General features: G+C 49.7%; 1 protein-coding gene across 2 annotated transcripts in view; it reads left to right on the forward strand.

Moving 5' to 3' along the window:
• Nucleotides 1–17,076, forward strand: part of tyro3 (TYRO3 protein tyrosine kinase) — a 535,899-nt gene extending 518,823 nt beyond the window's left edge. For both annotated transcript variants that reach the window (XM_072486187.1, XM_072486188.1), the window contains exons 17-19: nucleotides 11,643–11,802; nucleotides 15,300–15,436; nucleotides 16,406–17,076. In XM_072486187.1, coding sequence (XP_072342288.1) covers nucleotides 11,643–11,802; nucleotides 15,300–15,436; nucleotides 16,406–16,775 — 667 coding nt within the window. In that variant the 3' untranslated portion in view covers nucleotides 16,776–17,076. The remainder of the gene's footprint in view (nucleotides 1–11,642; nucleotides 11,803–15,299; nucleotides 15,437–16,405) is intronic.
• Nucleotides 17,077–22,243: the final 5,167 nt, after the last annotated feature.

Consider the following 22,243-nt stretch of genomic DNA (forward strand, 5'->3'; position numbering starts at 1 on the left):
GGACATGTGTGGTCTCAGAGGTCGGGAACCCGGCGCGGTGGCTACGAACTGTGTCCAGCGCTGCCACACTCAGCCAGTATCCGTGCCACTGGTTGGGGGGGCTTCCGCGAGGGCTGTGGGGACTGTGGGGGGTGGCCATGGTGTGGCCTGTGGGGTCGCGGATGGCGGGTCAGAACTGCGCAATGTTGTACAGCACAACCGCTGCAGGTCGTCACCGTGCGCATGCGCGGCCAGGGACGCAGCCATTCTCCGGACGTTTTTGGTGCGTGAGTTTTTTTTTAAAAAAAATAATTTTTATTAAAGGTTTTCATAAAATATCAATAACAAAATGAGAAAGAAAAAAGAACCCAACAGGGTTAAGTACAAAACACAATTTAAAAAAGCAACCCCCCAAACCCCTCTCCCCGTACCTAAATAATAAATTAACATTAACACCCCGACTTAACACAACAGGTGTATACACCCCCTCAGACCCCCCCAGTGTAAATAACATAAACAAAAATAAAGTAAACCCCCCCCCACCCCCCGAGCTGCTGCTGCCATTGACCAATGTCTATCGTTCTGCCAGAAAGTCTAAGAACGGTTGCCACCGCCGAAAGAACCCTTGTACCGACCCTCTCAAGGCGAATTTCACCCTCTCCAATTTATTGAACCCTGCCATATCGCTGATCCAGGATTCCACGCTTGGGGGCCTCGTATCTTTCCACTGAAGGAGAATCCTTCGCCGGGCTACCAGAGATGCAAAGGCCAGAATTCCGGCCTCTTTCGCTTCCTGCACTCCCGGCTCCTCTGCCACCCCAAATATTGCGAGCCCCCAGCCCGGTCTGACCCTGGATCCTACCACCCTCGACACCGTCCTCGCTACGCCCTTCCAAAATTCCTCCAGCGCTGGGCATGCCCAGAACATATGGGTGTGATTTGATGGGCTCCCTGAGCACCTAACACACCTGTCCTCACCCCCAAAGAACCGGCTCATCCTTGTCCCGGTCATGTGTGCCCTGTGCAGCACCTTAAACTGTATGAGGCTGAGCCTCGCGCACAAAGAGGAAGAATTCACCCTCCCTAGGGCATCTGCCCACGTCCCCTCTTCGATCTCCTCTCCCAACTCCTCCTCCCACTTACCTTTCAACTCCACCACCGAGGCCTCCTCCTCCTCCTGCATCACCTGGTAAGTTTCCGAGATCTTCCCCACTCCCCCCCGCACCCCCCCCGAGAGCACCCTGTCCTGTACTGTGTGTGGCAGTAGCCGCGGGAATTCCACCACCTGCCGTCTGGCAAACGCCCTTACCTGTAAGTACCTGAAGGTACCGGGGGGAGCCCGCACTTCTCCTCCAGCTCACACAAGCTCGCGAACCTCCCGTCCACAAACAGGTCCCCCAACTTTCGTATCCCTGCCCTGGGCCACCCCGAAAACCCTCCACCTGTTCTTCCTGGGGCGAACCGGTGGTTCCCCCGTAATGGGGTCCACGCCGAGGCCCCAACTTCCCCCTTATGCCACCTCCACTGCCCCCAAAGTTTGAGGGCCGCCACCACCACCGGGTTTGTGGTATACCTCCTTGGAGGGAGCGGCAGCGGTGCCGTTGCCAGCGCCCCCAGATTTGTACCCACACAGGACGCCGTCTCCAGCCTCTTCCATGCAGCCCCCTCCCCCTCCATCACCCACTTGCGCACCATCGTCGCATTGGCGGCCCAGTAGTACCCACAGAGGCTGGGCAGCGCCAGCCCCCCCTATCTCTACTCCGCTCCAGGAACACTCTTCTCACCCTCGGAGTCCCTCGCGCCCACATAAACCCCATTATACTCCTGTTAACCCGCCTGAAAAAAGGCTTCGGGATAAACACGGGTAGGCACTGGAACAGGAACAAAAACCTTGGGAGCACCGCCATTTTGATTGACTGCACCCTACCCGCCAAGGACAGCGGCAACGCGTCCCACCTCTTGAACTCCCCCTCCATTTGCTCCACCAGCCTTGTAAAGTTAAGCCTATGCAGGGCCCCCCAGCTCCTGGCCACCTGGACCCCCAAATATCTGAAGCTCCTCTCCGCCCTTTTTAGTGGGAGCTCGCCAATCCCTCTCTCCTGGTCCCCTAGCTGAACTACGAACAGCTTGCTCTTCCCCATATTGAGCTTGTACCCCGAAAAGTCCCCAAATTCCCTAAGGATCCTCATTACCTCGGGCATTCCTCCCACCGGGTCCGCCACATACAGCAGCAGGTCGTCCACATTAAGCGACACCCTATGCTCCTCCCCACCCCGCACCAACCCCCTCCAGTTCCTCGACTCTCTCAGTGCCATAGCCAGGGGTTCAATCGCCAGTGCGAAGAGCAGGGGGACAGGGGGGACCCCTGTGGTGCGTGAGTTTTACCCGGCTCCGATGCTAGCCCCTCACTGGTTCAGCGCCGGTTGCAAAAAGCCCGTGAATTCTCCGTTCGAGCCGGCACTTGCCGCTGAAATGGAGAATCCAGCCCTGAATCTCTTGTTGAAGATGGTCATTCCCTGGTACTTGCGAGGCATGCATGTTATTTGCCATTTAACAGTTCAAGATTGATGTGGTCCAGGGCTTTCTGTGCATGGACATGGACTGGTTTAGTATCTGAGAAGTCCCAAATGGGATTGAACATTTAGCAGTCATCAGTGAACATCCCCAGTTCTGACCTTATGATGGAGGAAAGGCCATTGATGAAGCAGCTGAAGATAGTTGAGTCCAAGATGCTACCCTGAGGAACTTCAGCAATTTAGCTCTTTTCTCTTTGTTTGAACTGAGTTATGGAGCCTAAACTGAGATTGGTGAGCGGGTTATTGGCAAGTGCCATTTCATTGTCTGTCAAAGCTTTTCATCAATGCAATTCATCACTTTGTTGATGATGAAGAGGACATTGATGGACGGTAATTGGCTAGTTTAGATTTGTCCTGCTTTTTGTGGACACAATAAGATGAACCATTTTCCACATTGCACATCTGGCAAAAGGTTTAAACTTGTATTTTGCACTGATGTGCTAGATTTTACCATCTTTCAGTATGGGAGTGTTTATGGAGCCTCCTCTAATTGTCCATAATGGTTTCACTCTGCCTCTAGCATACATGTAGCCCTATGCTTGGCGGCTGGTTAACTCAGCTGGCTAGACAGCTAGCGTGAGGTTTAGATTAGTGGCAACAGCATGAGGTTTGATCGCCATTCTGGCTGTGGTAGATTCGGGGCCTGCCTCTTCACCCTAGCCATAGTAAAAAATGATTGAATTTTGCTGTGGTTCAGCAAATAATCGCGAACAGTCTCCCTTGGTCAGAGAATTGAAGAAGTCCTGTGTTGTAACTTCATCAGGTTGACACCTCATTTCATGTCAGCCTGGTGCTGCTCCTGACGTGCTCCATTAAACCAGGGTTGATCCCTTGGCTTGATGGTAATGGTAGAATGAGGGCTATATTGGGCTGTGGAGAGGATGTTTCCACTTGTAGGAAAAACTAGAAGCAGAGGACACAATCTCAGACTAGATTTCATAGATTTCATAGAATTTACAGTGCAGAAGGAGGCCATTCGGCCCATCGAGTCTGCACCGGCTCTTGGAAAGAACACCCTACCCAAGGTCAACACCGCCACCCTATCCCCATAATCCAGTAACCCCACCCAACACTAAGGGCAATTTTGGACACGAAGGGCAATTTATCATGGCCAATCCACCTAACCTGCACATCTTTGGACTGTGGGAGGAAACCGGAGCACCCGGAGGAAACCCACGCACACACGGGGAGGACGCACAGACAGTGACCCAAGCCGGAATCGAACCTGGGACCCTGGAGCTGTGAAGCAATTGTGCTATCCACAATGCTACCGTGCTGCCGCTAAAGGGACGATCCTTTAAAACACAGATGAGGAAGAATTTCTTCAGCCAGAGGGAGGTGAATCCGTGGAACTTTTTGCCGCAGAAGGCTGTGGAGGCCAAATCACTGAGTGTCTTGAAGACAGATCGTTTTTCAATAAGGGGATCAGGGGTTATGGGTGTGGTGATATGCATCACTGTAAATACACAAGGGGTTAATGTAAATACACTACAACTAAGTAAACACTAGGGAGCACCGGAGATGTCATGACATGCAGACATACAGCTAATGAACACATAGAATAGGACACGACCAATGGGCAGTCAAGACACCCAGAGGTGACACTACCAAAAGGGGGCAACCCATATAAAAGGACAGGGCACACATGCTCTTTCTCTTTCCACAGGCGACACTCAGAGAGAAGGACAGGGGCAGATCAGAAGCATCACACCCACCGCGTGGCTTAGAGCAGACTGGTTAGTTAGACTGAGTTACTATAGCAAGATTAGCAGGAGAGTCGAACTCCGAGAACTGCGCTAATGGTTCACTAAATCACATTGAACTAACTTCAAAGTCTGGAGTATCTTTTGGTCAAAGCTGCATCGAGTTGCAGCCTGTGTTATCCCAGAGTACATAACACATCATGGTACCAGTAGTGCCTGTTGAATCTATATAGTTCAACTCAGCATCCAGGCAAGATGATAGAGATTCCGGTTCCTCAGCAGCTCAGGTACTATGGCAATCTCAGTGCCAACTGCCATGCATTCAAGCAGAGATTTGAGATCTAAATGGTAGCATCCGACCTAGATGGCGTGGCTGGTGCTGAGAAGATAGATCTTCTGCTCACCATTGTGGGTGAAAGTGCAACAGAAATCTTCAACTCCTTCAAGTACTCCAAAGGGCAGGACAAGGGAATCTTCCAGACAGTCCTGGACAAGTTTGCGAGAAGAACACAAAATAAATCAGTCAAACTGGAGTCTATACTCACCACGAGGCACAGGTAGGCTTGCAGCAGAAGCAAACAGCAGTCATGTTTGGCAGCCATCTTGCGAAAGGAGCCGCACATGCACAGTTCCCCAGAAGCCACGCAAGCGCAGTTGCGCAAAGAGCGCACAATAAAGGAAAAGCTATCTGCGCATGCACAATCCATTCCTATGCTCTACGTCACAAGCGTCATGACGTCAGAGGCCCTGGACCACGCCCACTTAAAGGGGAAATGCCCCAAAATAGTTTTTTTTTAATTTAAAGCCAGAAAACACAATTATTTCACCTGGAACGACAGCACAATGCCTGAACATCGACCAGTAGCTGAAAATAACCTCCGCAGAACCCTGCGACAAGCAGTTAGCACCGCCCTAAGAGATGATTTAGACCTTGAAGACTACGACTCAGACGTTGATTTCTTCCTTGGACATAGCGAGCACAATGACAGCTCCGACACAAAAAGTGATGATATGGTCCTTGAAGACTATGACTCAGATGTTGATTTCATCATTGGACGTGGCGACCTCAGTACCAAATCCGAACTGCAACGAGATGTGTTATCCATTGAAGCATCCGGCACAGTCATGGATGAGTTCTTCGGATTTGAGGATCCTCAGCCCAGCACAGGCGCCATCCTAACCCAGAAATACAGGATTCTGCTGCGGCTTGACGCCAAGAGTCAGAGAGTGGTACAAGCCCACTGAGAGCGGCCTGACGCCAAGAGACAGAGAGAGGTACAAGCCCACAGAGAGCGGCCTGACACCAAACCAATGGTTCACGCACCACGAAGAGTGGTCGACGCACCACAAAGAGTCCCCGACTCCACGCAGAAAGTGATCCACGCACCACAAAGAGTACCTGACTCCGCATGGAAAGCGATGACAGACTCCACAGCGAGACCACTGCACGTCTCCACACAGAGAATACAGAAAGACTCCGCAGCGAGACCACTGCACGACTCCGTTGAGAGTGCACAGATCGACTACACAGCGAGACTACTGCATGACTCCACACACGGATCGATGCCAGACTCCACAGAGAGAGCGATAACAGCCTCCACAGCGAGCTCGCTGACAGACTCCACGGTGGGAGCAACGCAAGACTCCAGAGCGCAATCCTTGCATGAACAAGACCATTAAGGTCTAGCAACCTTATCTGAGCAACCAGCAGCAGGCGATGCAAGTGTGCCACGCTCAAGCGCACAGCAAGATGACGATGACAGTCTACCATGCTCACATGAATAACAAAAAAAAATTGACAGCCTACCCAGATTCTTTGAGTCACCAGAAGAAGTCTCTGACAGTCTACCCAACTCATCTAACCAACAAGAAGACACTGAAGGTCTACCCACAGTATGTGAGATAAGTGATGAAGGCATCACAATTCCCATACAAGATGTGCAACATCTCAGCAAGACTGACAGATCTCAGCTAGTATGTACAGAGGCACTTGACAATCAAAGTGACTCCAGTGACACCACGTTAATTCGAACCCCATCTACTCGAGCCTCTCCACAAGAACCTGAAATGACTCCAGACAGGGAGCATCGACAAGCCAAAGATGATTCCGGTGAACCGGACATGACTCCAGATGGGCAGCGCCGTGGAATCAGAGACGGCACGCTCAATGAAACAGCAGATGAAATGAAAATCGCTTATTGTCACAAGAAGGCTTCAAATAAAGTTACTGTGAAAAGCCCCTAGTCGCCACATTCCGGCGCCTGTTCGGGGAGGCTGGCATGGGAATTGAACCTGCACTGCTGGCATTGTTCTGCTTTATAAGCCAGCTCTTTAGCCCACTGTGCTAAACCAGCCCCCAGATGCCACAAAGGACACTGACACAAATAACTTTGTGAGGGACTCGCATTATCCACTCGAGATGGTCATTGAGCGCAACAAGCACAACAACAAAACCTACAAAGACAACAACACTGACAACAACAACGGCACCAAGGTCAACAACAAGCACGACAAAAACAACAACGCTGGAAAACAACTGATACGACATGGTACTACTCTACAAATGCTGGACAATGTAACAGCACAGCTCCTAACACTGGCAAGAGTACAGACATACCATGGCATGACAACGAATCTCACCGATTCAAATTTGCTCCACTACGAACAAGCAAACCAGCTTTCAAGGCAGATAACATACTGCATCACTACCACAAGCATAGAAAAAAAGAGTCCGGATCAAACAACGAAGTGATTTGACCATTTGCACACATCCTGTTGACTTCTTGGTTCCTTAAGCACAGGAATACTGAAGGCGTTCACAAGGAAATGACAACATCAACATCGACACTTCAATAACAAAACAAGAAAGCCACTCGACCGTATAAATTCATGAACTTTGGACTCATAAATATTATTTGATATTGTATAATCATCGCTGTCATCATAACTTGTACATGTCATCACTTATCTAAATATTTAGTTCAATTTTCTTTAACCATGTACAGAAAATATGTAACCTGAAAAAAGGGGCTAGTAACCACAACGTGTAAAAGTCCCGGCTCCCATGCTAAAAACTGCTCGAGAATGGCCGGATCTGTAGCCGCGCATGCGCATTGCGGCGACCTACAGTGGTCGCGCCGTAAAACATGGTGCCGGCCGTGCGTGAACCCACCCTGCAAGATGCCCCCCCCCCCGTGACCAGCAGCACGGCTCCTGCCCGACAGTGGCGGCACTGGACATAGTCCGCAGTCGCCACGCTGGGTTCCCGACTGCTGAGACCACATGTGTCCCACGCAGTCGGGAACTCGGCCCATCGGGCAAGGGCCTTCAGGTGATGCGTTAACGGTGTCCCAGCTCCGCGCGACGCAATGATGCCATTTTGGAGGGGGCGGAGGATTCAAAACCTGCGTCAAACAGGCGCCGCCCCCGATTTCGGTGTCAGAAGGGATTCTCTGCCCAGCGCCGATTATGAAATCGCGTCGGAGAAAGGTGAATCCCGCCCCAGGTTTAAGCTGTCAGTGAGAGTTAAAAACAAAACTCTGGTGTACTGCTTTGATTGACAGATTGTATGATGTAAGAAAAAATATTGCCATCTGCAGTTTCAATTGAGTTCTTTCTTCATATTTCCCTCAAGATTATTATTGTGTCATTATGAATGCGTGGTTGAGTTTCTAAAAGCTACAATTATTTCAGCAGGTTTTCTGAGTTCATAGTTTGATTGACAATTTAAAGGGGCTATTAAAGAATTAGATGTCTTTGATGTGGAGTCTCAATAGCAGTTTGTCCTATGAGATTAACTACTTGAAGTGATATCAAATCTTTTAATTGGTGTCTTGAATGGGAGCTTTTTTTTCACCATCAAGCTATATAAGATTGTTGGAAGTTTATTTTTTTCACCTCCAGATGGTTCCTGGGGTCTGTCCATGGTGAATATTGGGTGATTAGCTTTGGTAGTCTCATGGGGCGGGGCGGGGGGTGGGGGGGTGAGAAGGCAGGGTGAGAAGGCAGTCAGCATAGAGGTGACATTAGGTTATGAGGTACTTGGTGGTAGGTGGGGAGGGTATTGTCTAACATGGAAGTGGTGGTGTACAAGCAAATGAATTAATACCTAAAAGAGATTATCTTATTATTTGCTAATGGAACCTTGTAGTGTGCAGGTTGGCTGCCTTGTGTCCTACATTACAACAGTGACCACACTTTGAAAGTACTTAATTGGCTGTAAAGCATTTTGGGATGGTCCTGAGGTTGTGAAAGATGCAAAATAATTAGAAGTCTTTCTTCAAGCATTCCTTAAAACGTCAATCAGTCAGGATCTTGCCTTTCTGATCCCATTTTGACTGCTGTTTCCTCGGTTATTACTTGGTTATTACTGCACAGATAATTCTCAGTGTTACCCCTGATATATTTGTTTGTGATAAACCTAACAACAGGTGACCTGTGTTGTGTCAGCTTTAATTCCCTTTCTGATTATCAGGTGAGAAAAGGGGGTGAAAATCAAGAGGGGGACTGAATGAAGTATGCAAATTGACAGGTACCCAAAAAAAAAACCAATTAAAAAGACTATTGGAATGTTGGTTTTTTCCCCCCAAGATTACTGGATTACAAAGGGATGTTACAGTTACACAAAGCTCAGTTTAGACTGTATCAAGAGTACTGTGTTCAGTTCTGAGCACTGCATCTCAGTAAGGATATACTGATCTTGAGGATGGAAGCTGTTTGAGGTGCAGCGCACAGCAATGTGGATTAAGAATTATGTTGGGGTAGGGCGGCTCGGTGGTGCAGCGGTTAGCACTGCTGCCTCACGACGCCAAGGACCCAGGTTCGATCCCAGCTCCAGGTCCCAGTCCGTGTGGAGTTTGCACATTCTCCCCTTGTCTGCGAGGGTCTCACCCCCACAACCCAAAAGATGTGCAGGGTAGGTGAATTGGCCACACTTAAAAAAATATATATTCCCCTTAATTGAAAAAAAAGAATTGCGTACTCTAAATGTATTTTTTTTAAATAATTATGTTGGGGCCAGAACATATAAATTATGAAAGCATGTTGCATAGACTAGGCTTTTATTGCCACGAATGTAGACAATTACGGGGTGATCTAATTGAGGCAATTCCAGTGATCAAAGGAATTGATAGGGCAGCAAGAGAGAAACTATTTCCTCTGGTGGGGGAGCCCAGAACGAGGGGACATAAATGTCAAAATTAGAGATGGACCATTCAGGGATGATATCAGGATGCACATCTTCACATACATAGAATCATAGGATCCCTACAGTGCAGATGGAGACCATTCGGCCCATCGAGTCTGCATTGATCCTCTGAAAGAGCAACCTACCTAGACCCATTCCCCCTGCCCTATCCCCATAACCTCACCTAACCTTTGGCTACTAAGGGGCAATTTAGCATGGCTAATCTCCCTAACCTGCACATTTTTGGACAGGGTAGTAAAAATCTAGAACTCTCCAAAAATGTTTTTCGAGGCTGGAGGTTAATTGCAAATTTCAAAACTTGAGATTGCTGAATTTGAGTTCTTCAGGGTTAGAATGACAGCACAGAAGGGAACCAAGTGGCTCATTGTACCTGTGATGACTTTTTGAAAGAACCATCCGCTTTAGTCCCAAGCCTGGGGTGGGATTCTCTGGACCGCGGGTTTCCCAGCAGCATGAGGTGGCCACAACGGGAAATGCCATTGTCAGGTGGCCGGAAAAGAGACGGTGAGGACGCGCCGTTGAGGAACACACGGTCGGTGGAGCAGTGAAACCTGCAGCTGAGCATTCTCCTATAAATCATTTCTCTTCAAGTAAATGTCCTTTAGTAAAGACTAGAGTGTCTTTCAGAGAGTGTGTTTCAGTCGTAACAACCCTCTGTGTAAAATAATTTCTCCTCCTTTCCAATCCAGATTTGTTTCGGTAACTATTTTAAATCTATGGCCTCTGGTTTATGGACTCATTTGACAAACACAACGGTTTCTCAAATGAACACAGAAAATGTTGGAAATGTGCAGCAGGTCAGGCAGCATCTGTGGAGAGGGACAAAGTTAACATTTCAGGCTGTGGTGACCCTTCATCAGGACAGAACAACAGTTACTCCATAATTCTCCATCTAAATCCCTCATAATTTTGAATACCTCCATTAGGTCTCACCTTAATCTTTGCTGCTGTAAGGAGAATATTCTTAGCTTCTCCAATCTCTCCACATTCTGAAATATTCTCATCCCTGGTATTATCCTGGTTCACCTGCAGTAACGTACCCAAGTCACCACTGTCCATTTAGTACTATATACTTCTATTTTCCAAATAATTCTCAACGATAAAAGCAAATTACTGCGGATGCTGGAATCTGGGACGAAATCAGAAAATACTGGACAGTCTCAGCAGGTCTGACAGCATCTGTGGAGAGAGGAGGGACCTAACGCTTCAAATCTGGATGGCTCATTGTCAAAGCTGGACAATCAAGCCTCATGCAGCTGAAAGTGGTGCACAGAGCGCACCTGACCAGAACCCGAATGAGCAGGTTCTTCCCGGAGGTGGAGGACAAATGTGAGCGGTGCCAGAGGGGCCCGGCCAACCACACCCACATGTTTTGGGCTTGCCCCAAACTTGTTGGGTTCTTGACAGCCTTTTTCTCGACAATGTCCAGAGTTACACATGGGGAAGGGGGCTAACGCCCTTGCTTTTTGTTTCCTAATCACACGCCGAAGAATCCTGCTCGGCTGGCAACATCACCCACAGCTGCAGACTGGCTGGCTGACCTAGCGGAATTTCTCCACCTGGAGAAGATCAAATACGCCATCCGAGGGTCAGAGGAAGGCTTCCTTACTGCATGGGGGCAATTTGTCGGACTGTTCCAAAACCTGTTTGAGGTCAACAACAGCCAGTAAAGGGGGAAACTGGAAAGGTGAGAAAGGGAAAAGAAAGAAAGGCAAGGAGGAACGCCAGGGGCACACTACCCAGGGGGGGGGGGGGGTGAGACAGAGAGCCTGAGAGGGACAAAAGAAACAACGCAGAGGGAGGGGAGAGAGGGCAAACCCCCCATCTCCACAAGGGACTTGGCCGAAGCTGATTGAGGGAGAAAAGAAAGGGGGAGGGAACGGGGAGGAATGAGGAGAAGGGGGAACATCCCCCCCAGATCAATCAGGGGGGGCCGGCAGGGGAGGGGGTTGGTGGTTAGGGGGAGGGGGGCTTGGGGGGTGGGTGGTGGGGCTGGGGGGTGATGATACGCCGAGTCAGAAGGTGATAGTTTGTAAATAGAGAAACTTAACAAAAAGCCCTTCTGTATTGTACAATAAATGAAAACGAACGGCAATGTACATAACTTTGAAAATGCCAATAAATAGATTTTTTTTTAAAAAAAAATTAATGTTGTGCAAATCTGCTTGCTTCCTCCAGGCTGGACCAAGATATGCGGGTGTGTGTGGCGGACTTTGGCTTATCTCGGAAGCTGTACAGTGGTGATTACTATAGGCAGGGCAGCGCGAGCAAGCTGCCTGTTAAATGGATTGCATTGGAGAGTTTGGCAGATAATGTGTACACAGTTCACAGTGACGTGGTATGTACAAAATCCATGCATGTGTGTTATGTGCATAGTTATCTCCTGTGGCATTGCTCCCATACAGTCGGAGATCAGAAACTTGGCTGTGATCTTTAGCTGCTCTTGCCCCTTTTAAGATCATTGCTCATGGGAATGGCCCGTCTGGTCAATAAGGGACTAATTTTGTTGTTGCTGGGAGCTTGGTAACAGCTTTGCTCTAGGCCAGGGGTGGGGGAAATCATTCAAATCATGGTAAAGGTCATCACAGGGGAACAATGAACCCACTCCTGGGAACAGTTCATAGGGAACAGACAAGGTTAATGAACCATCACCTAAGCGACGGTCACTGCCCAGAACATGCTAACCATGACACAGAGCAGATCAGACTCACGACCAACGGAACAAACTTGCAATGAGGCAGCGCCACTCATAACCTCAGGGAATGTCAAAGTGTTTTTCAGCCAGTGTTGTAATATATGAAGTGCGGCAACCAATTTGCATGCAGCAAGGCCCCACAATCTGCAAGGTGATAATGGCCAGGTAATCGGGTTATGTGATGTTGGTTGAGGGATAAATATTGGCCAGGACAACGGGGTGACCTGCCCTGTTCGTTGAATAGTGCCACTGGATCTTTTATATTTCATTCAGGAGGGTGCATTTCTGACCATGTAGAACTCCCTCAGCACTGTACTGGCATATCAGACTGGATGGTGTGTTCTGGAGTGGGACTTAAACCCACGAGCTTCCATTACCCAACCCACTACAAGGTAGGGAGTGTTTACTTTCGAATCTCTAATGCCTAACAATGCAACAGGTGGAGAAGATGTCTGTCTCCAGTCAATTCAAAAATGGCCGAGAAGCCATTGTATTTTTCTAAAATCCCAACTGATTCACTGTTCTTTAGTGAAGGAAACGTACCATCCTTAACTGGTCTGATCTCCATGTGAGTCCAGACTCTTATCCTTTGTCTGAATAGCTTAGCAAGCCCCTTCAGTTGTTTTTGACAGCAATAAGAACGTAAGAAATACCAGTAGGCCATTTGGTCCTACAAGAAGGTTATGGCTGAGCTTGTACCCTAACTCCATCTTCCTTCACTATCCCCTTATCCCTTAACTCCTTTGGTATCCAAAAAATCTATTGATCTCTGTCTTGAATATACTCAACAATTTAGCATCCACAACCCTCTGGGGTGGAGAAGTCAATGGGTTTTATGAAGCCATCTCTCCTCATCTCCTCATAGTGGTCACCACACTACCAGAAGGATGTGGAGGCTTTAGAGAGGGTGCAGAAGAGATTTACCAGAATGTTGCCTGGTATGGAGGGCATTAGCTATGAGGAGCGGTTGAATAAACTCGGTTTGTTCTCACTGGAACGAAGGAGGTTGAGGGGAGACCTGATAGAGGTCTACAAAATTATGAGGGGCATAGACAGAGTGGATAGTCAGAGGCTTTTCCACAGGGTAGAGGGGTCAATTACTAGGGGGCATAGGTTTAAGGTGAGAGGGGCAAGGTTTAGAGTAGATGTACGAGGCAAGTTTTTTACGCAGAGGGTAGTGGGTGCCTGGAACTCGCTACCGGAGGAGGTGGTGGAAGCAGGGACGATAGTGACATTTAAGGGGCATCTTGACAAATACATGAATAGGATGGGAATAGAGGGAAATGGACCCAGGAAGTGTAGAAGATTGTAGTTTAGTCGGGCAGCATGGTCGGCACGGGCTTGGAGGGCCGAAGGGCCTGTTCCTGTGCTGTACATTTCTTTGTTCTTTGTTCAATCCTAAATGACCACAGTTGCATAAGAAGGCTTTCCATCACCTTCTTAAGCCACAAGGGATGGACAATAACACCTGGTCTTGTTGGTATTGTGAGAATGAATTCAAATAAACGTGAGTGATCAGAGGAAGAAGCACTCGGTGACAGAGAGTAAAGAACACCTTGTATGTCATTGGGTCGGTTGAGGAGAGCCTTTACAGGGTGAAGACTCAGTGCCTCTTGAGGCCAAACCAAAAAAACTTGCTAAAGTTCCAGTTAGTCCTGACTTCACCTGGGGGAAAGCTGGTTTTGGGTGGTGTGAGGGGAGCAATGATCTGTTACAATCAAGCCGGTCACACCATCAGATCAGCTACCTTCCTGCCTTAATTGTTCCCATCTTAACCTGCTCATTCCTGGGCTGCTGCCCTGCAAGTCTCAGCCAGATCTTCTCCTTTACCCCCCCTCATTGACTACTGCGATGGTCCCAGGGCAGCCTTGTGACACTGTACTCACTGACATCCACCCAGGCTGTCAAACTGGCCAGGTCTCAGGTGGGCCTGTGTTAACATTTAGTCACATGTCCATGTCCAAATGCAACAAGACCTGGACAATATCCAGTCTTGGGCTGACAAGTGGCAAGTTACATTTGTGCCACACAAGTGCCAGCCAATGACCATCTCCTACAAGAGAGGATCTAACCACTGACCTTTCGATGGCAACCTTTGCTGAATCCTGCACATTCTTCATCCTGGGGTTACCATTGATCAGAAACTGAACTGGACTGGCCACATTAATACTGTGGCTACCAGAGCATGTCAAAGGTTAGGAATACTACAGCGAGTAACTCATCTCCTGACCCCCCAAAGGTTGTCCACAATCTACAAGGCACAAGTCAGGGATGTAATGGAATACACTCCACTTGCCTGGATGAGTGCAGCTCCATCAACACTCAAGAAACACAACACCATCCAGGACAAAGCAGCCCACTCAATTATTCCCCCTTCCACAAACATTCAAACCCTCCACCACTGACGAACAGTGGCAGCCGTGTGTACCATCTGCAGGATGCACTGCAGTAACTCACCAACGTTCCTTAGACAGAACCTTCCAAACCTACGACTACTACCATCTAGAAGGACAAGAGCAGCAGATACCTGGGAACCCCACCACCTGGAGGTTCCCCTCCAAGTCACTCACTGTCCTGACTTGGAAATATATCCCCATTCCTTCACTGCCACTGGAGCAAAGGCATGGAACTCCCTCCCCAACAGCACACTGGGTGTACCTACCCCTCAAGAACTGCAGTGGTTCAAGACGGCAAATCACCCCCACCTCCTGGAGGACAACTGGGGATGGACAATAAACCAGCGATGCCCATATCCCGGAAATTAATTTTAAAAAAATTAGGCCGGCCCTGCCATTAAGGTTAGCAGGATCACAATGTCGCCGGAACCTGTCGCGTGCAGCACCCGCTACTGGGCTCCCCCGCACCCTCCTGGTCCTCCCATAAATATCGAGGCTCGAGTCCAGTTGCGAAATGTGCTGAGAGGAGTGAATCACGTGAGGTACTAAGGGCAGGGGTAGAGTGGAGGCAGTGTATGTGGGGGAGGGGGAGGTGGGCAGGGGATGCCACAAAATGCTTTTAACTTGCAGCCATTGCGTGGGCCCCATCAGGCATCGTGAGCATACCAGGTAAATGTGAATGTACCAGTGTGTTTATCATGCATCATTTCTATTTGTAACCGTGTGTTCACACTCTGATTCTAGTGGTCATTTGGAGTCACAATGTGGGAAATAGCAACGAGAGGTCAGACCCCGTATCCAGGCGTTGAGAATGCAGAGATGTATGACTACCTCATACGTGGGCACAGGTTGAAGCAGCCCCCAGACTGCTTTGATGAAGTGTAAGTAACAATTCTGTGGAGGAGCTGGGGTGGGGGGCGGGGGGGTCGGGTCAGTGTGGTGAAAGCACCGGAATTATAACTTTCAGAACTAAAAGGTTCCTCGGTTGGTTATTTGCCTAACATTCACCTAACAACTCCTCGCTGGCCTACTTTGGCTCCTTGTCAAGCAAAATATCGAGGTTAAAATCCTCACCTTTGCTTTCCAATCCCTCTGTGCCTCAATCCTACCTCCGTAATCTCCTCCAGCCCCAGAACCCTCTGGGATATCTGCACCCCACAATTGTGCATCTCCAGTTTTAGCTGCTCCACCGTTGGTGGCATGCTTTCAGCTGCCGAGGCCCAAGCTGCTGGAATTCCCTTCTTACACCCCCCCCCACCCCCACGAACACCCCCACTCTCTCTCTCTGGAGATGCCCCTTGAAACTTAGCTCTGACCAAGTTTTTGGATACATCCTTATGTAGCATGATGCCAAATCCCATTTGCTGCTCATTCCTGCGAAGCACCCTGGAACGTTTTACTACACTAAAGATGCTACATAAATGCAGGTTGTTAATCGGATTGGGGGTTAACGCTGCTGCTTACAGTCGGGTTAAGGGCCAGAGATGAATTTGGTTAGTGCTGAATTTATTTCACGAGGATGGGGTGGGGGCCAGGGGGAAACAAATCACTTTTTTGTTAAATGGGAGAGTATTTCTTGTGACAAAGGAGACCTGCAGCAGATGAATTTGCTGTATAGGGGGCTGAGGCAGATACATTGTGTGGAAGCAGCAGTGGTGATCCACGGGGTATGCTGTCTCCATGCTCTGCTTCACCACCAGCTTCGCAGGCCTAAGGGGCCTGCTCCTGTTCCTATGTTCCTCCCAAAGTAAAATTGAAGATGTTTTAATGGAGACATGTTGTGGAATCGTCTTCCTGTATTTGAATGACTTTCTTATTAAGAGCTTCGAATGATTTTTATGTTGTTACAGGTACAAGCTCATGCACAGGTGTTGGCACACTGACCCCAAGCTCAGGCCCTCCTTCCAGTCTTTGAGGGCATCGCTGGAAGCCCTCTTGCAGGGCCTCTCTCCAATCACGGGGACAGAGCCAAATGTCTACATGAACTTGCGGGAAGGGGCTTCTGGGTCTGATCAGGGCTGCAGCACGGCCTGCTGGGAAGCAGACGGTCAGAGTATAGACAGTATGGTGGTCTCGGCTATTTCAGGCACTGCTGACTATCGTTATGTGATGGCACCTCTGGGTTTGATGGAAGAGAGAAGAGGGGAGACCCCAGCAAATGATTCCGTGGAGGTCACACATGATGGACAACTGGAAGGCGAAGTCATGATAAACCTTTAGCAGCAGGAAGCTTGGGCTTGACTATTGAGCAGTGCAATAATGAAACGGAGGGTGATCCTCTCAGCTGTGCCTTGGTATCACACACACGGGTCAAACACTTGTAGGTCCACCTACCTTCAACATGACACAGATCCAAAAAGACCTTCGCAATTTCCGTTGTCAATTAAAACTGGAACAACCAATTTATTTATATCTGTCAAACGATCAAATGTCATTTACTGGACACTTTTTGACATTTAAACAAACATTTTTTTTCAATGATTCTCTTTGGGTGGCTGACTTGATTAAAAAGTGCAATAATTCTAGGTGTCGGTTTGATTCTCCACCTGCACTTTCTCAACTGGTCGAGGCTTTTTGTCGGATTCTAGGGAGCAAGGGAGCTCTGGATGAAGGGATTGAGTGGCGGTCAGGTCATATCAGTGGACATGCTTTTTTTTAAACAAACAATTTTATTGAGGTATTTTTTGGCATTGTAAACCGTTACAGAAATATGCAAACATCAACGGAAAACCAACACTTCAACCAAACCTAACTGCACATGCCCGCTCCTCTCCCATAGACACTACCCGCCTATTTATCCCTCCTACTCTACCCTAATCTCACCCCCTCCCCTCCCCCCTCTTCCCCCCCCCCCCACCCCTGCTGACGTTCACTCTCCCGCGAAGAAGTCGATGAATGGTTGCCACCTTCGGGCGAGCCCCAGTACAGATCCCCTCAAGGCGAACTTAATTTTTTCCATACCCAGAAAACTTGACATGTCCGAAATCCATAGTTCTGTCTTCGGGGGTTTTGAGTCCCTCCATGCCAGCAGTATTCGCCGCCGGACTATCAGGGAAGCAAAGGCCAGAACATCTGCCTCTTTCTCCCCCTGGACTCCTGGGTCTTCCGAAACCCTGAAAATTGCCATCTCTGGACTCACCACCACCCTTGTTTTCAGCACCCGGGACATGACCCCCGCAAATCCCTCCCAGTACCCCCTAAGCTTAGGGCATGCCCAAAACATGTGAACGTGGTTCGCTGGTCCTCCCGCGCATCTAGCGCACTTGTCCTCTATCCCAAAGAATTTGCTCATCCGAGCCACCGTCATGTGGGCCCGGTGAACGACCTTAAACTGAATCAGGCTGAGCCTGGCACATGTTGCGGTTGGGTTTACGCTCCTCAGGGCTTCCGCCCATACCCCGTCCTCCATCTCCCCGCCGAGTTCCTCCTACCATTTGAGTTTCAGTTCCTCCGTCTGGGACTCTTCCCCCTTCATGAGCACCTTGTAAATATCCGAGACTCTACACTCTCCTCCTTCTCCTCTAGAGACTATTCTGTCCTGGATCCCTTTTGGCGGGAGGCATGGGAAGGATGAGACCTGTCTGTGTACAAAGTCCCGCACCTGTAAGTACCTAAAGTCATTTCCCCTTTCCAGCCCAGCTTTCTCCTCCAACTCCCTCAAACTCGCAAAGTTCCCCTCCAGGAACATATCGCTCACCCCCGCCCGCCGCCATGTTTGAAACCCTCCATCCATGTTCCCGGGGGCGAATTGATGGTTATCACAAATTGGAGCCCAGACCGACGCACCCACCTCCCCAGCATGCTTTCTCCACTGGCCCCAAATCCGCAGGGCCGCCCCCACTACCGGGCTGGTGGAGTACCTGGCCGGCGCAAGCAGTAGGGGAGCCGTGACCAAGGCTGCCAAACTGGTGCCCCTGCATGAAGCCGCCCCCACCCGCTCCCAGATAGACGCCGTACCCACCATCCATTTCCTTATCATGAATATATTAGCCGCCCAGTAGTAGTTGATCAGATTCGGCAATGCCAGTCCCCGCTCGCTGCGGCTCCTTTCAAGCATCGCCTTCCTCACCCGCGGGGATTTTCCCGCCCAGACAAAACTCATGATGATTTTGCCGGTCCTTTTGAAGAAGGACCGCGGGATAAAGATCGGGAGGCACTGGAAGATGAACAGGAATCTAGGGAGGATTGTCATCTTTACCGTCTGCACCCTCCCCGCAAGTGACAGCGGGAGTGCATCCCATCTCCGAAACTCCCTCTTCATTTTTTCCACCACCCTAGTCAAATTTAACTTATGTAACCTGCCCCAGTCTCGTGCCACCTGTATCCCAAGTACCGGAAACTTTCCTCCACCAGCCTAAATGGCAGCTCCTTCAGACTATTCTCCTGGCCCCTTGCCTGCACCACAAACATCTCACTCTTGGCCATATTTAATTTGTACCCTGAGAACCGGCCAAACTTCCTCAATGTTTCCAGTATATTTTCCATCCCGGCCAGTGGGTCCGACATGTACAGGAGCAGGTCGTCCGCATAGAGAGAGACCCTGTGCTCCACCCCCACCACCACCACCAGTCATTCACTTCCACTCCTTTGCAGCTCTCAGCGCAATCGTCAATGATTCTATGGCCAGCGCGAACAGCAACGGGGAGAGTGGGCATCCCTGTCTGGTCCCGCGATGTAGTCTGAAGTAATCTGACATCCTGTTCGTCCTTACGCTAGCTTTTGGGGCCTGGTACAATAGTCTGACCCAATTAACCAGTCCCTCTCCGAACCTAAACCGTCCGCGTACCTCCCACAAATAGTCCCACTCCACCCAGTCGAAGGCCTTCTCAGCGTCCATTGCCGCCACTACCTCCACCTCCTTGCCCGTCGGGGGCATCATAATCACATTAAGCAATCTTCTCAAGTTGGCTGTCAGCTGCCTGCCTTTCACAAACCCTGTTTGGTCGTCCCCAATCACCTCCGGTACGCAGTCCCCAATTCTAATCGCCAGGAACTTGGCGTCCACATTGATCAGGGAGATTGGTCTGTATGACCCGCAGGATATCAGTGGACATGTTTATGTGTTAGTACGAACAGTTCCTGAAATCAGTCGGCATGAATATCAAGACAAAAGACTTCCATTTATATTGCACTATTCACGACCATCAGATGTCTCAGAGCGCTTTGCTTTTGAAGTGTATTCACTGTTGTAATCTAGGAAATGCTGCAACCGATTTGTGCACAGCAAGCTCCCACAAACAGCAATAATCTGTCTTTTGTGATGTTGATTTGGCCTCGATACAGGGTAACTCCCCTGCTCAGCTTCAAATAGTGCCATAGGATCATTTACATCTACCCCAGCAGGCAAATAGAATCATCGAATCCCTACAGTGCAGAGGAGGACATAAGGCCCATCTCGTCTGTACCAACCCTCTGAAAGAGCACCTTATCTAGGCCCGTTCCTCCACCCTATCCCCGTAATCCCACCTCCCCTGCACATCTTTTGACACTAAGGGCCAATCCACCTATCGTGCACAACTTTGGGCTGTGGAAGGAAACCAGAGCACCCGGATGAAATCATAGAATTTATCATAGAATTTACAGTGCAGAAGGAGGCCATTCGGCCCATCAAGTCTGCACTGACCCTTGGAAAAGCGCCCTACTCAAGCCCAAGCCTCCACCCTATCCCCGTAACCCAGTAACCCCACCTAACCTTTTTGGACACTAAAGGCAATTTACCATTTTTAAAAAAAATTTGGACTACCCAATTCATTTTTTCCAATTAAGAGGCAATTTAGCGTGGCAAATCCACCTAGCCTGCACATCTTTGGGTTGTGGGGGCAAAACCCACGCAAACACGAGGAGAATGTGCAAACTCCATTCAGACAATGACCCAGAGCCAGGATCGAACCTGGGACCTCAGCACCGTGAGGCCGCAGTGCTAACTCACTGCGCCACCGTGCTGCCCGAAGCGCAATTTATCATGGCCGATCCACCTAACCCGCACATCTGTGGGGAGGAAACCCACGCCGACACTGGGAGAACGTGCAGACTGAGCACAGACAGTGACCCAAGCCGGGAATTGAACCTGGGATCCTGGAGCTGTGAAGCAACTGTGCTAACCACTGTACTACCATGCGGCCCCACACAGACACGTGGAGAACATGCAAACTCCACACAGTTACCCAAGGCCGAAATTAAACCCGGGTCATTGGCGCTGTTTTGCAATCAAGCCCTGGAGCAGAAGTAGAAACCTTGTGATGCAGAGGGGAATGTGCTGCCAACTAAGCCCCAGGGAACACTAGGGAAAGGTCTTGCTTTTATTTTGGCCTTTTAGAGCTCACAGCCAATGGAATCCTTATGAAATGCACTTTAGCATTGTGCAAGGTCTCACAAGAGGCAGTGTGACCACGACCAGATTATCTGTCTTGTCGGCTCGGGAATAAATGCTGGCCAGGACCTCTTTGAATAATACCGGGAGATCCCCTACGCCCAGCTGCAAGTGCCTCAGTTTAACATCTCATTCACAAGGTAGCACCTCCAACAATGCAGCACTCACTCACCACTGCGCTGGAGTGTCAGCCTAGATTTTGTGTTCTTGAACCATGACCGTATTTCTCACTCAGAAGCCACATGCTGTATAACCTTTGCCTTCACACTGAACCCAGGGCTTGTAGACCGCCTCAAACACCTGGTAGCTTTGCTCCATTCAGAGAATATTTCCTTCACACAGAAAGGTCAGGGGCAGGATGCTCCGTTCCTGAGATTAAGTGTTGACGCCGGGGCAGGATTCGTGGAGTTCCACGACAGCAAAACCAGTGCTGCACCTGGACCGATTCAGCGACTGTTAAGGGCTAGCACCGACGCCACGTGGAACACAGTCGATTCCACAGTGCAGGATTCGCCGGGTCCGTGATTGACACTTGGGAGATCGACATGTTGCAGCCGCACATACACATTACAATCCCCACACACACTCATCCCAGACAACAAGAAGGCAACGGTTGTGCTGGAGCGCCCCCATCCCACTGATGGGTTGGCTGGGGCCAGAGAGCACCCAGGGGTTGCCCTGGGAGGACACCTATACGACCTGTGGCCCTAAGTTCAAAGTGGGCAGTCAGCAACGCGCGCAGCTGGATGGCTGCCTGGCAGGCCGCGGCAATGATGCTCCGTGCCCGCCCACCCTGACCTCACAGCCCACCTCCTGGCCACCCCCACTACTCCCCTGCCCCGGCAGAAGCCCCCCGTCCTGTGGCATGACTCAGCAAACTATGGCGATGTTGGACACTTTCCGTACCCCCTCTTCCTCAGCAGCCACGGTGTCTGTTTCATGATTTTTAAAAGCACAAGTGAACAGCGCTGTCAGGAATTCGGCCCAGTGGAGGCGGAGCATCGCGGAGGCTCCGGAGAATACCGGGTTAGGCCCGCTAATGATATGCAAACAGTGTTTACTGTAGGTGTGTTCTGGAACGAATCGCGCCGCTGTCGAGGCACTAGAGAACTGCAATTTGGTGTGAAAACGGCACCCGCCACGATTTCGGCGTCAAAGCTGATTGTCCGCCCAATCATGTTTACCAAATCCGGCGTCAGCTGACGGAGAATCCCACCCAAGATCTGAACGAAGTATTCAGGTGATCCTTTGCAAGTGATTTGAGACCCTTTCGAGAGTCTTATTTCTGTTACCCAGTGTGATGAACGGTTACTGCCTT

This window comes from Scyliorhinus torazame, chromosome 2 (genome assembly GCF_047496885.1).
Source record: "Scyliorhinus torazame isolate Kashiwa2021f chromosome 2, sScyTor2.1, whole genome shotgun sequence".
Taxonomy (NCBI): Eukaryota; Metazoa; Chordata; class Chondrichthyes; order Carcharhiniformes; family Scyliorhinidae; genus Scyliorhinus; species Scyliorhinus torazame.